Source organism: Phyllostomus hastatus, unplaced genomic scaffold, assembly GCF_019186645.2.
Source record: "Phyllostomus hastatus isolate PE091 unplaced genomic scaffold, TTU_PhHast_1.1 phas_contig_1048, whole genome shotgun sequence".
NCBI lineage: Eukaryota > Metazoa > Chordata > Mammalia > Chiroptera > Phyllostomidae > Phyllostomus > Phyllostomus hastatus.
This window is the reverse complement of record NW_025333513.1, coordinates 1096415-1109692: the sequence shown is the minus strand read 5'-3', so window position 1 is coordinate 1109692 and position 13278 is coordinate 1096415. Positions and strand designations below refer to the sequence as shown.

At 40.1% G+C, this 13278-nt stretch overlaps 1 protein-coding gene across 1 annotated transcript in view; it reads right to left on the bottom strand.

The window, feature by feature from the left end:
• Positions 1–13278, bottom strand: part of LOC123816046 (diphosphoinositol polyphosphate phosphohydrolase 1) — a 116450-nt gene that overhangs the window by 35305 nt on the left and 67867 nt on the right. The window contains exon 2 of the mRNA XM_045834772.1: positions 6790–6900. Within this exon, the coding sequence (XP_045690728.1) occupies positions 6790–6900 (111 nt within the window). The remainder of the gene's footprint in view (positions 1–6789; positions 6901–13278) is intronic.

Sequence of the window (13278 nt, the reverse complement as noted above, 5' to 3'; positions counted from 1 at the left end):
GTTATTCCTTAATAATTCTGTGGTACTTTATCCCCACTTTCTATTCACAGCTATTCAGACTGTAAAGACCAAAATACAACACAGACATACAAAGCCTTCATTCTTTTCTCCATTTCAAAAGAATCAAATACTTACGAGCTAAGAAAAAAGGTTAACAAAATTGTATCATAAATTATTCCCAAGTAGTCACAAGCTTCTAAAATATTCTACTTGTGTATAATAAGAGACAGAAAACTGCCCCTGTTAGAGACAGTGCTGAGATATCCTTTGGAGACTTCTGGTTGCTGGGATACATACAAGAGAGTAGTACAAACATTTATTTGCAGGAACAGGAAACACACAGTACAGGAACTGGACTAAGAAGATAGATTTTAAAAATAAAGTTCACTATGGCGTTTTCCATGTTCTTATATGAAAATACAAATGAGATCAAGAAGGGTTACAATAAATTCTTGATAGGCTGACATTAGATAAGTAAGGCTATAAATAATTATGAAACAGCTCTGAACTCTTGAGGTGGTTATGATCCTTGTACTATATTAAGGCATCCAGACATTCAAAAAACTTTCTTAAATGAAAGTATAAAATTTACTTTATGTAAGACAGTGTGCATCAACAACTTGAAGGAGGGTACCAAGGTACGAGGAAGTCTAAGGAGACGCCACTAAATGGAAGAAATCTCTGAGATGGTGAGTTTATATGACAAAGCAACAAGTGGTAAGAGCCAAAGCAGCAGCAAAGAAATGTGGTATCAGGACACGTGAGAAAGTCAGAGAACAAGCTACCTTTTTGTTTGTTTTTTTAAAGCCAGGCCTATGTCACAGGTAAATTATCAGGCTACCTACTTTATATGCTAGAAATGGTTCCATAGATGTGGGCCTTGCTGACACGAAGAAGCAGATAAAAGGAATGGGCATTTGGCCGCACATTCTCAATTATCACTGACTACATTTTTCTAAAGGCGATAGATAACCCACAACATTGTCAACCTTGAAGAGAATGAAGTTGAACGTAGGCACATAATTTTTCTCTTTCTGTTTCAGTTTTCAGATGCCCTGTATCTTTGTAATAATTTGGCTGAGGTGGGAGTGAGTAAATGAAATGGAAATGTTAACAGACGAACAGAAGACAGAATAGCTTCAGACACAGCTTCTCTCTTTTCTCCCTGTCAGACAACAGTTTTACCTTTCCATTGAATCAGCAAGAAAGAATAGCTCTGAAAAGCACACAAAGAGGTGCTTTTCTTTTTTGTTACAGAGAGAGTATCACACGGCTGCTCCAGCAAGCCTCTGCTGCCCTGGGCTACAGATGCACTGTTACCAAGGCCCCTTGTGGCACTGGGAGAAAGCCTCTCCCTTTAACCCTTTGAGAGTCACTATAATAGGATTTTAACTATAAGCAACTAAAAAAAAAAATGGAGGCCAGTTCACAAAAGGGAATAGGTTAGCTCTTTATATGTAATTGCTAATGTTTCAAGCTCTACAGATTTATCTGTTTCTGAAGTTCAGACACTATGCTGAACTTTTAAACTGGCTGAACAAAGCTTCCGAACAGGCTGTGTTTGATGGTTCCTAGCCCTGCCACGATAAACTACTTATTAATCTCAGTCCATTTGTCTTTATACAGAACATTCTTCTAGTAACAAAATAAACATTAATGCAGAAAAAGTTGAAAACCTATGAACTAACTCAAGATAACCACTGTGAATATGTGGGCGAACACGCTTTCAAGGAGCACAGCATTAGGAGTGTGGGTGCTTTGACTAGATGTTCTGGATGCAAATCTTACTAAGCACTTGAGCACATTTAGTTGGACACAATTTGTATGGACAACCTATTTACTCTCACTGAACCTCAGTCTTTTTCTCCTCTGTAAAACATAAATAAAAATAGTTCCTATCTCACAGGGTATGGTGAGAATTAAGTGAGGCAATATATGCAAAACGCTGAGAACAGAACTTAGCACATAGTAAGTGTATAGCAGTGCTATCTATTCTTTCTACAGAAATAGTTACACACACATTTCTCCCCCAATAAATGATTTCGTATCATAAATGTTGTTTTGTAGCCAGCTTTGATCACCTAGGAATGGGTTGCAAACATATTCCTGTATTCATAAATATCTTTTCACTATATACAGAGGACCCTTGGGAGAGCTGCTGCAGATAGCACTGAAGCACAGGTTGCTATGCTTTCATAGCACAGGAACCTGCCACTCTCAGCACAGCTAGAGAAACAAGAAATCAGCAACTGGGGCAAAGGCACAGCAAACATCTTCAAAATGCCCAGAAGCTGACAATGTGGCCTGGCAACTCTGCCCAAAGGTCATAACAAGGCAAAACCAATCAGAGTCTCTCCTAGGAAGACTGAAAGTGAGATACAAAGACTTGATTGACAGGTGAGTGGTGACCAGGGAGGAAAAACACAAAACAAAAAGTGGTAAGCAGAAGCCAGGAGGCTGAGGTTACAAAGGCAGCTCCTCCACATTGGAAGGGAGGGTCAGGGCCATCAGTGCAGTGACCAGGCTGCTTGTGTTACATGGCATGCCCAGTGTCCACCCACTGTAAGTAAGACCTGTCTGTGCACGGTGACCCAAGGTTTTATTTCTGCACAGCCTGGCTGGGCAGCTGCTGCAATACTGTTATGTTCTTCCTCATTTAACTGAAGGCCTTGTAGGCACGTTAACTCTTAACAACCTGAAAGTATCTAACTCAACTGCATTTATGTGGCTGCTCTAGAGATCACATTAATAATAGTAATAATTATAAAATACAAAAATTGTGTTTTTGTAAGCACTTGCTCTATGGTAAGCACTGGGGGTTCAATAGTGAGCAAGAAAGAATGGTACCTGACTACACAGAGTATAGATAGAGGCTAGCATAGAAGACTTAAGCATGTGGTACCAATAAAAGATGATCAACACCATGGTGCTAGAAGTGCAGATTGCACTGGGCACACAGAAAGAAACAAGTCTACAGGGTCAGAAAGACCTCATGAGAGAAGCAATTCTTAGATTAAGATGCAGAGTTAGCCAGATGTGCCGGATGCTGCAGACTGCTCACCCAATACCCATTCCCACATGTGCGGCCTGCATGACCACCAGTCTTGTGAAGTAAGAGAGTCCTGAGAGACTGACAGTGAACTGGATCAGTGTTTCCCACCAGGCCGTCCAAGAGTCCTGACCTCATTTACAGGGAGGGCCGGTTTCTTTGGTGGGTAAGCATCTTTCAGTACCGGAAATATTTAGAATGAAATATGGAAATGTTTGAGAATCAAAGTCATAGTAAATTCTATATTAAGAAGGAGACCAGACATATTTTGTAATGTTTAAAAGAATTTGGCCTATTAGATTGTAACCTCAAGTTTGAAAATATAATTAATTTATTTCTGACTTAAGATTTTAAGTTGGAAGTTTTAAGTTTACATACACCATGGGAATACAAGGGGGACCCCCAAAAAACCAAAATTATCTTCTGGAGGGCGGGGCCTTATAGTACAGGCTTCCTCTGCTAGGTGAGTTCTAGGAACCTACCTGTAACAGCTGGCATTGTTGTGAGAGGCTGCATTTAGCTTCAGTGATTTTTTTTTTAAAGACTCTTTCAACGCATTGCCCATTTCACGATGGGTGATTTGAGAGTGCACCTGCCCACACTGCGCTGAGCACTCAGCGTGCAGGAGTTTCTGACCAAAACTGGAATGACCCCGTGCCCCACCCTCCCTATTCACCTGATCTGGTCCCAAGTGACTCTTTGTTTGTTTGTTTCCCTAGATGAAAAAATGTCTCAAAGGGAAATGTTTTGCTGATATGGAAGAGGTGAAAGAAAAAAAATGGCAGAAGCACTAGAAGGTATCAAAATCAACAAGTTCAGAAAACTCTTTTGAGCAGTGGAAAACACGTGTCAACAGGTGTACTGCATCAAATGGAGAGTACTTTTAAATATGTAAGAAAAATACACAATTTTTAATAAATAAATTCTGTTTTGTTTTTGGTCCCCCTTGTATTTAAAGAACCTAAGACTCACCTTATTTGTAAGTTTAATATATGAGAATCATAGGACATTTTTGTTGAAGAGTTTTGTGAGGTCTTTGTTTTTTAAGTCAGATAACTGAAATTCTTTAAAGAGCAATCAGATATGTAAAATCTGTAAATGCAACCGAAACATCTGAAAGTCTTCAATTAACTGATGTAAGTATTATCCAAAGGCCTCTTAAAAGTGACTAATAGTCCTGGCTAGTGTGGCTCAGTGGATTAAGTGCTAGCCTGCGAACCAAAGGGTCACTGGTTCCATTCCTTATCAGGGCACATGCCTGGGTTGCAGGTCAGAACCCCAGTTAGGGGTGTGTGAGAGGCAACCAGTCAATGTACCTCTCACACATTGATGTTTCTCTCTCTCTCTTCCTCCCTCCCTTCCCATTTCTCTAAAAATAAGTAAGATTTTTAAAAAGAAAGTGACTAGTAAAATCTCCTCTGCTTACAGAGCAATCTGATCTATAAGCATTATGAAAGAACAAAGTTTTTGAATGTGTACAAGAAAAAAGTCATAACGTTTTGAAAACTAAATACATCCTTGAATAGCGACTTCGGATTATTAAAGCTACCCTTTAAGGGCAATAAAAAACATCAACCCACATCCTCTCCGATTCCAAGTCTTATTCTCTGCTGTTAGGCATGGAATTGGAAAAACTAACCCCTCCATTTTATTTTGATGGAAGCCACTGAAAGGTTTGGTTTTGTAATGACATATTTCTTTAATTTTTAATTGTTTGTACAAATATTTGTATGTGATAACTTATTCTAATGTCCAAGCAGTCACAGACATTTCTTTATCCTCTCAATATAATGGAATAAGGTACAAGGTATGGCATGACTCTCCTTGGACTGGGGGAGAGAATTTTGCCCAAAGTCAGACAGGACTCTTCAGGGTTGAGAATGGCAGGCTCAGTTTAATTTTTAAGCTCAGGATTCCCTTCAAGAGAGGAGGTAGATCAGACACTGAACATGAGAAATAGTGTTTAATTATCTGTGTTAGGTCATTCACTTTCTCACATACCAAGTACTTTATTCCTACTTCACTCTATTCTCCCTTTCACTCACTGAAGGATGGTGCATAATTTCCAGGAAACAAAGGCGCGGCACCCTGTATCCTGTCCTATCCCTCGCTGCACCTCTTATGGCAATCATCTACTTTTCTACATCTTAGCGGCACTTGCACAACCTAGGGACCATCCAGCCACAACACTCAAAAACCAAACAAGAACAGTAACAACAACTAATATAAGCTTTCCCGAGACATGGCCAATCCCACTGTCCCCTACAAAGGTAGAGCTGTCAGAGTTCACCTCACAGGTCCTAAAACCAAGTAGTAAGTTTGGAACAGGGTCTCTGGACTTTTTCCTATCTTTCAATTCTAGAACCCTCATTCTATTTCAGGGCTTCCAACATGTCAGAGTACAACTGCCACAGTACTCTGTCAAACATCACTTTGCCTTAAGTGCCTTAGAACCTACCAGAGGAGCGAAATGGACTTAAATCGAAAGGATGCAGCTGAGGTCCACCAAATGCCCTACTGCACTTATCTGAATAGTCAAACCTTTGGAATCCGCCACAAAGAATGCTAATAATTTCCATTTGGGGTATTTCTTCAGGGTTTTTATTATTTCATCTGTCACACAAGCATGCAATAATTACTTCTGTCCACCTAACTGTGAATTAGGCACAGAAAGGGAAGATTTATAGTAGGAAACATAATCTTTGTCCTCAGAGATTACAATCTAATTGCAGATACCAGGCATATAATGAGAGTGACACAAGAATTCGTGGAGTATTCCAAAGGTAAGATTAGCCTAAATGGACTTCAGCAAGTGCTGGACCCAAAAGAAATGTAGAATTTAGACTTGTTCTAAGTGTCACTTTATATGTTCTTAGAATCAGTCTTACATCCCCTCTGGAACAAAAAAATGGATCTAAAAATACTACTGATGTGGTAAGGGGAAGTAAACAGGAATAATGAAATTTAAAGCACCAATTAGGAGTTCCTCAATGAGTAACATAAGCAGAGCAGAGAGTGGTGTTTCCCCAAGAGGCAGGAAACATTAGTTCCTTCTTCCTGGTTTTGAATTGCAATCTCTTTCTTAGTTTCCCCAACCTAACTGTAAGCTCTTAAAATGAGGGAATAGGGTCTAAGATTTTACTTCTTCTGACTGTTTATTCTCAAGTATCTAGTTAGATGTATTGGGAATGGCCCAGAAACTCAACATATGTATGTTGAGTATCATGTGATTAAACTTTTTAAAAAAGATACCATTATCTCTAGAGCTGCACCATTAACAGCTTCTGGCTAACAGAAGTGTTGCCTTAGCCACTGTTCTATGGTCAGGACTGAGGAAACAGGAAAACTAGGGCCACCTCCTCCCCATCCAAAGGTTAATGAGAAAGGGCCATTTATACCAACACGGCCTGCTCTTCTTATTTCTTAGGGCTGATAAACTATTTGATTCCTGATGTTCTGCTACAGGTAAGAGATGCAGTATTGGAAGAGATCCAAGGGAAATCACAGGGCTGTCTGGTATAATCAGACACAGTCACCACTATGAACACTTGCCCTGTGTAGAGTGGTGCCTAATAAACATTACCATGTCAGAACCTGATTGCAGAAGGCATGTGGTAACTGTCAAATGCCTTCTATGATCATGAGTTATGTTTATCAGTGAGTGGTAATAAATGAAAAACTACATACAGGAAAGCTTCACGTCTACAGGGTACACCGTGCTCTTTTTTCTCAGCGCATACCTCCTCACAGACTTCACGAACTGCTGCCACGCTCGGCTCCTCTTCAGGCTCCATGCCTCCTCCAGGGACAATCCATCGGTCTGGATGGCGACTACTGCTCACGAGTAGCACCTGAAAGTCACACAGGTCACATGGTGGTTAAAAACCTCAAAAGTTAGGTGGACCAGGTGGTCCTACATTCTCATAAAGATAAAAATGGAAGGACAACTGGGGAGCGAGCAATACAGACCATGCAACCCAGGGTCCCAGCACTGGGAATTAAAGTCTCATAACCTCTAGCTGTAAAACCTGTGGAGGTTGTGGCAGCGGGGTTTGAGCCAGTCTCTCAGGAGAGTCTGAGTGGCCCAAGGAGTCCTCTAGAATGTACACAAGCCCACCCACCTAGGAATCAGCACTAGGGCAGCAACTGAAAGGGCACCAGTTGCTTGTAGGAAGCAGGGGAAGTGACTGAAAGCAGGGCAAGAGCTAAGTAAGCTGCATTGTTCCCTCTCTGACCCCTCCCCCTTCCACACAGTGCCACAACTCAGAGAAGCGGGTTGCCCTGCCCTGTTAAACACCTACGGCTCCACCACTTACAACATAGAAAGTATGCCGAGTCAAAGAAATATGGCCCAAGTGAAAGAACAGATCAAAGCTCCAGAAAAACACTAAGCAATGAAGAGATAGCCAACCTATCAGATGCAGAGTTCAAAACACTGGTAATCAGGATGCTCACAGAAATGGTTGATCATGGCTGCAAAGTACAGGAAGAAGTGAAGGCTGTATAAAGTGAAATAAAGAAAAATATACAGTGAAACAACAGTGACGAGAAGGAAACTCTAAGATCAACAGTTTGAAACAAAAGGAAGAAATTAACATTCAACCTAAACAGAACTAAGAAACAAAAACTCAAAAAAATTAGGAGAGGCTTAGGAACCTCCAGGACAACTTTAAATGTTCCAACATCCAAATCATTGGGGTGCCAGAAGGAGAAGGGCAAGAACATGGTCAAGTGGGATTTATTCTGGGAATGCAAGGATGCTACAACATTCACAAATCAATAAATATAATTTACCACATAGACAAAAGGAAGGATGATAAACACATGATTACATCAACAGATATAGAAAAAGCTTTTGATAAAATTCAGCACCCATTTATGATTAAAAAAAAAACAAACCTTTCAGCAAAGTGGAAATAGAGGGAATGTACCTAAACATTATAAAGGCCATATACACAAATATCATATGATCTCACCTTTAACAGGAACCTAAACAACAAAACAAAGAAAAAGCAAAATATAAACAAAGTCACTGAAATAGAGGACAGACTGACAGTGACCAGAGGGGAGAGAAGAGGGAATTTCAGGGGAGAATGGGAAGGGTTTACAGGAACAAATTTAAAGGACACATGGACAAAAACTAGGGGGAGGGTGGTAATGGGAGGGAAGTGGGAAGGGTTGGGTGGGTGGGCTGGAATGGGAGTAAAAGGGAGAAAACTGTACTTGAACAAAGATTAAAATAAAAAAATTTTAAAAAAAAAGGCCATATACGACAAACCCAAGCCAGCATCATACTCAACAGGCAAAAACTACAAGCATTTCCCTTAAGATCAGGAACAAAACAGGGATGTCCGCTTTTACCTCTCTTATTCAAAATAGAACTGGAAGTCTTAGCCACAGCAATCAGATAAGAAGGAAAAAAAAAGGCATCCAAATTGGGGGGGGGGAGTAAAACTGTCTTTATTTGCAGATGACATACTGTACATAGAGGACCCCAAAGATACCACCAAGAAATTACTAGAACTGATAAATTCAGAAAAGTAGCAGGATACAAAATTAATATTCAGAAATCAGTTGCATTTTTATATGCCAATAACAAACTAACAGGGAAATTAAGAAACAATCCCATTCATAATTGCTTCAAAAAGAATAAAATACCTAGGAATAAATCTAACTAAGGATGTAAAAGAATTGTATTTGGATAGTACAAGACACTGAAGAAAGAAACTGAAAAACAATACAAATAAGTGGAAGCACATACCATGTTCATTGATAGGATGAAGTAACATCATTAAAATGTCCATACTACCCAAAGCAATCTATGGATTCAATGCAACTGCTATCACAATTCCAATGATGTATTTCACAGAACTAGAACAAATATTTCCAAAATTTATATGAAACCACAGAAAGACTCATGTAGCAACAGCAACTCTGAAAAAGAAGAACAAAGTTGGAGGAATCACGCTACCTAATATCAAACTATACTACAAGGCCATAGTAGTCAAAACAGCCTGGTACTGGCACAAAAACAGACACATAGATCAATGGAACATAATGGAGAGACCAGAAATAAACCCACACCTTTATAGTCGATTAATATTTGACAGAGGAAGAAAGCACATACAATGAGCCAAAGATAGTTTATTCAATAAATGATGTTGGGAAAATTGGACAGATACATGCAGAAAAATGAAACTAGACCATCTTCTTATACCACACAAAAGAATAAATTCAAAATGGATAAAAGACTTAAATATAAGACCCAAAAACCATAAAAAATCCTAGAAGAAAACAGGCAGCAACATCTCAGACATTGCTCATAGAAAATTTTCATTGGATATATCTCTCCAGGCAAAGGAAACAAAAGAAAAATAAACAAATGGGAGTTCATCAAACTAAAAGGTTTTTGCACTTTCTAGTGCAAAAGGAAATCAACAACAAAATAAAAAGACAACCCATAGAATGGGAGAACACATTTATCAATACATCTGATAAGGGGTTAATATCCAAAATTTATAAACTACTTACAAAAATCAAAACCAAAAAAAAAAAAACAACCCAATTAAAAAATGGGCAAAGAACCTGAACAGACACTTCTCCAAAGAGGACATACAGATGTATGAAGATGGCCAACAGATACATGAAAAGGTGTTCAACATCACTAATCATCAGAGAAATGCAAATAAAAACCACAATGAGATATAATCTCACAGCTGTTGTAATGGCTATCATCAATAAATCAAAAAACAATACTTGCTGGCAATGATGTGGAGAAAGGGGAACCCTTTTACACTGTTGGTGGGAATGCAGACTAGTGCAGCCACTGTGGAAAGCAATGTGTAGATACCTCAAAAAATTTAAAATGGATCTACTTTTTGACCCAGCAATCCTACTTCTGGGAATATATCTGAAGGAACCCAAAACACTAATGAGAAAAAACATAAACACCCCTATGTTCATTGCGATGCTATTTACAATCTCCAAGATATATATGGAAGCAGCCCAAGTGTTTATCAATAGATGAGTGAATAAAACAACTATGGGGCATTTACATAATGGAATCTGCTCAGTCATAAAAAAGAAGAAAATATTTCCCTTTAGAACAGTGTGGATGAACCTGGAGAACATTATTTGAAGTGAAATAAGCCATTCAGAGAAAGACAAATACCATGTGAGTTCATTCATATGTGGAACCTAATGAACAAACTGAACTAACAAAACAGACAGATTCACAGATGGAGAATAGATGACAGCTAGTTGGTAGGAGAGGTTAGGAGGTGGAAGTTTTGAGCAAAAAAGGACTCATGGACAACAGGGTGGTGATTGCTGGGGGGATGGAGGTATAAAGGGACTAAATGGTAATGGAAAATATAATTATTACATATTTTTCAAAAAAGTACAAAGTGAAGGTTTCACAAAATTTTGCTTTATTTTTTATCTTATTTTCTTTTAGGGTTGACAGAGCCAGTTGAGATGATATTTTGGGGAAAAAATCCCACATGATTAGTTGGGGGCATGTAAACTCCTCTACCCCAAAGGTGAGCTGAGGACTGGGGCTGAGCCTATGCCCACTGTTCTCCCTGCACAGCTTCTTTCCCACAGGCTGTCAGGGCAGTAGGGACCGCAGATGACTCAAATACCAGCATCCCATCTCAGGTTTCAATCTTCTTCACAACCCCTCTCTTGGAGGAACTGGTACTTGTGCTGCTGAAGGAACAAGAGCCCCCACCAGAGCCCAAGTTGGTTTGGAAGCGCAGGCCATAGCTGAGGTTCCCATAAGCTGGGCTCAGCCCACCTGAGTAGTCCCTAGTGGTCTTGGTATGGATACTCATGTTCTGTATCCCAGACTCCAGCTGGTTTCCCTCACCCTCTGTCAAGTTGTGGTAGGTGGCAATCTCCACATCCAGAGCTAGCTTGGTGTTCACGAGCTGGTACTCATGCAGCTGTCAGGCCATGTCCTGCTTAGTGGTTCTCAGAGTGGCCTCCAGCTCAGCCACCTTTGCCTGAGGATCCTTGACAGCCAGCTCCCCACACTGCTCAGCATCAGTGATGGTGGTTCCCAGAGAAGCTCTCTGACTTCTGAGGGCCCTGATCTCAGCTGGGAGTGGGCTAATGTTCTAGTTCATCTCAGAAGTTTGTCTTCGTGCAACACAGATAATCTGTGCTTCCCAGACGATGTCTGCAGCTACTCATATTTGATCTGGTACACAGTCTCAGCCTCAGCTCAGCTGTGGTTGGCTATCTCCTCATGGTAGGCCTTGACCTTGGTGATAATGCCAACCAGTTCCAGGGAGTGGTTGTTGTCTGTGGATAGCACCAGGGATGTGTCAGAGATCTGGGACTGCAGCTCACAAATCTTCTCATCCTACCACTGCCTGTAGAAGTTGATCTCATCAGTCTGCCCTTCCAGGTGGGACTCCAGCTCAGTCATGTTCATGTAAGCCTCATCTACATCCTTTGTGATGAGGACAAATTCTTCCTCCAACTCTGAGTGCTTGTTGATCTCACTCTTGTACTTATTCATCAAGTCCTCCACCAGCCCCTGCATGTTGTCAACCTCCGCCTGCAGCCTCAGTTTCTCTTGGGCCAGTGTGTCCAGCTGCCACTGAAAGTTGTTGATGTAGCTCTCGAACATGCTGTCCATGTTACTGCGAGTCATCTTCTGCTGCTGGAAGTTCCACTTGGTCTCCAGAATCTTATTCTGCTGCTCCAGACTCTGCACCTTATTGATGAAAGGAAACAAACTTGTTGTTGAGGCTCCTAATCTACTCCTCTTGATTGTGCATGGCCTGGATGCTAGGGTCCACCTCAGCTTCAGGGACTCAGCGGGCTCTGGTCACTTAGAGAGCTGTGATGCTCCCCATACTCCCAGCCTTGGTGTAACCCCTGGCCAGATTCACTTTGGTGTCCAGGACAACTGGGAAAAGGCTGAGGAGCTGATGTGGGTGCAGGGCCCATTTCAGTACAAGCAACTGCTAAGGTCTGAGGGCCAGAGGTGTTCACCTTGCAGGTCTTATTGGATACCCTTGGGGACATGGTAGAGGCAGGAGTAGAGATGAGGAGGCTGAACCAGACGGAGATTCGAGAGGAAGCCAAAAGGTTGCCTGAGCTTTTGTTTTTAAAGAGTCCTCACTGGACTCTTGCTTTATACCATATACAAAAATTAACACAGAATGGACTAACAACTTAAATGCATGAGCTAAAATGATAAAAGAGGTAAATCTTCATGACTTTGAATTTGGAAAGATATGCCAAATTCTTAGTCATTGACACCAAAAGCATGAGCAACAAAGGGAAAAATAAACAGGACTTTATCGAAATTAAAAACTACTGTGCATCAAAGTGCATTAAGAATGTGAAAAGAAAGAACAAATTGGCTGGGGGAGAAAATAGACAGGTTAATAGAGGTTAAGAGCAGTATAGGAAATGGAGTAGCCAACGACCATGAGATACCACTTTATACCCATTAGAATAGCTGTAATTTTAAAAATAACAAGTACTGACAGAATGTAGAGAAACGGGAACCCTCACACATTACCAGTAGGAATGTAGAACAGTTCAGGCACTATGAAAAACAATTTGGTGGTTCCTCAGAAAGTTAAACATAAAATTAAAATATAATCTAGGAATTCCACTCTCAGAACAGAAAATCCCAAAGAACTAAAAACAGGTACTCAAACACTTACACACAAATGTTCAGGGCAACATTATTTGCAATAGCTAAAAAGTAGCAGTAATTCAAATGTCCATCAATGAATGAATGGATAAACAAAATGTGGCTACATAGTGGATGAACTCTGAAAACATTATGTTAAGTGAAAGCCAGAATCAAAAAGTCACATATTGTATGATTCTGTTTTTATGAAATATGCAGAACAGGTAAATCCATACAGATAGAAAGCAGGCTGATTGTTACCAGGGACTGGGGGAAAGAAAAAATGGGGAGTAACTACTTAAGGTACAGGGTTTTATTTTGGAATGAGAAAAGTGTTTTGGAACTAGATAGAAGTGGTGGTTGCTAAATGCCATTGACTTCTTCATTTAAAAATAGTTAATGTTATGTTACATGAACATAATAAAATAAAACTGGTTTTAAGATTACAATATTCTTTATTTAAAAAAAATATTTTTTAGGGACTTCCGGCAAGATGGAGGAATAGGTGGACGCACCGTACCTCCTTGCACAACCAAGAATAGGACAACAATAATTTACAGATATAATATCA